The sequence below is a fragment of the Morus notabilis genome, unplaced genomic scaffold, assembly GCF_000414095.1.
Source record: "Morus notabilis unplaced genomic scaffold, ASM41409v2 C11316588, whole genome shotgun sequence".
NCBI classification, from domain to species: domain Eukaryota; kingdom Viridiplantae; phylum Streptophyta; class Magnoliopsida; order Rosales; family Moraceae; genus Morus; species Morus notabilis.
The window spans coordinates 1-799 of record NW_010385045.1 but is presented as its reverse complement, the minus strand read 5'-3'; the positions used below and the strand labels follow the sequence as shown (position 1 = coordinate 799).

General features: G+C 37.8%; 1 protein-coding gene across 1 annotated transcript; it reads right to left on the bottom strand.

Moving 5' to 3' along the window:
- Positions 1-38: 38 nt before the first annotated feature.
- LOC112094891 (histone-lysine N-methyltransferase, H3 lysine-9 specific SUVH4-like) lies at positions 39-781 on the bottom strand (the record flags this gene model as incomplete). Its single annotated transcript, XM_024176598.1, has 2 exons — positions 677-781; positions 39-272 (listed from the first exon to the last, which is right to left on the bottom strand). Coding segments are annotated over exons 1-2 (258 nt in total), but the record flags the coding sequence as incomplete, so codon positions are not given.
- Positions 782-799: the final 18 nt, after the last annotated feature.

Here is a 799-nt window from a genome sequence, read left to right as displayed (position 1 = left end):
TAAATAAAACATGGAAAGTCCATGCTCGAGTGAATCACCTGCAAAGGAGGTATGTTGTCCGCAGCAAATAGCATTACTCTTGCAAGCTTTACATCATGGTGTGAGCTCAAAACACATTGGACAAACAGATTGGGACCGCAGCTGTGATTAATAAATCTAGCTATATTTCCGCTTGAACCAGCATCGATGCAAAACTCCGGTACACTTTCAGATCTATCTCCATGCTTGTCCAATGAATTAACAGCTGCTATGGATGCATCACGCGACCGTCGCTGTTAAAAATTGGACCAAAAGAAGTGAACGTTCAAAACAGACTATTATGTGAAGTGGAAGACATGGGTGTTTATTAAGCACAAAGAGTCGATCGCAGATATGAACTGAATGGATAAGGACTTTAATAATAATAAAGCAATATCATTAGTTGAAGGTGGAACAGAACTAGAGCACTAGAAGACTACTGAGAAACCATTTTGACGCTTATATTTACTATATCTAGAGCATAAGCAGCACTTTTCAGATGTATTCTAAAATCATGAAAAAAGAAAAAGAAAAAAAAAACTAATAATGTAATTTGTCAAGAGCGAATAGCCCCGCCATCAAAAACAATTGCAAAAGATATAAATTTTGCAATATAAATACGCATTGAAAGATTATACTGGGGTCACAGGACCAATACCTCTCTTCCACCTACACCGTTCATTGTCTGCAAGCAATCGATGTCAAAAATATAATCATTCCCCGAGACACTATCTACATCTTCTTGCCTCCTTAGAATTCCCGTGTACTCACATATTGGTGC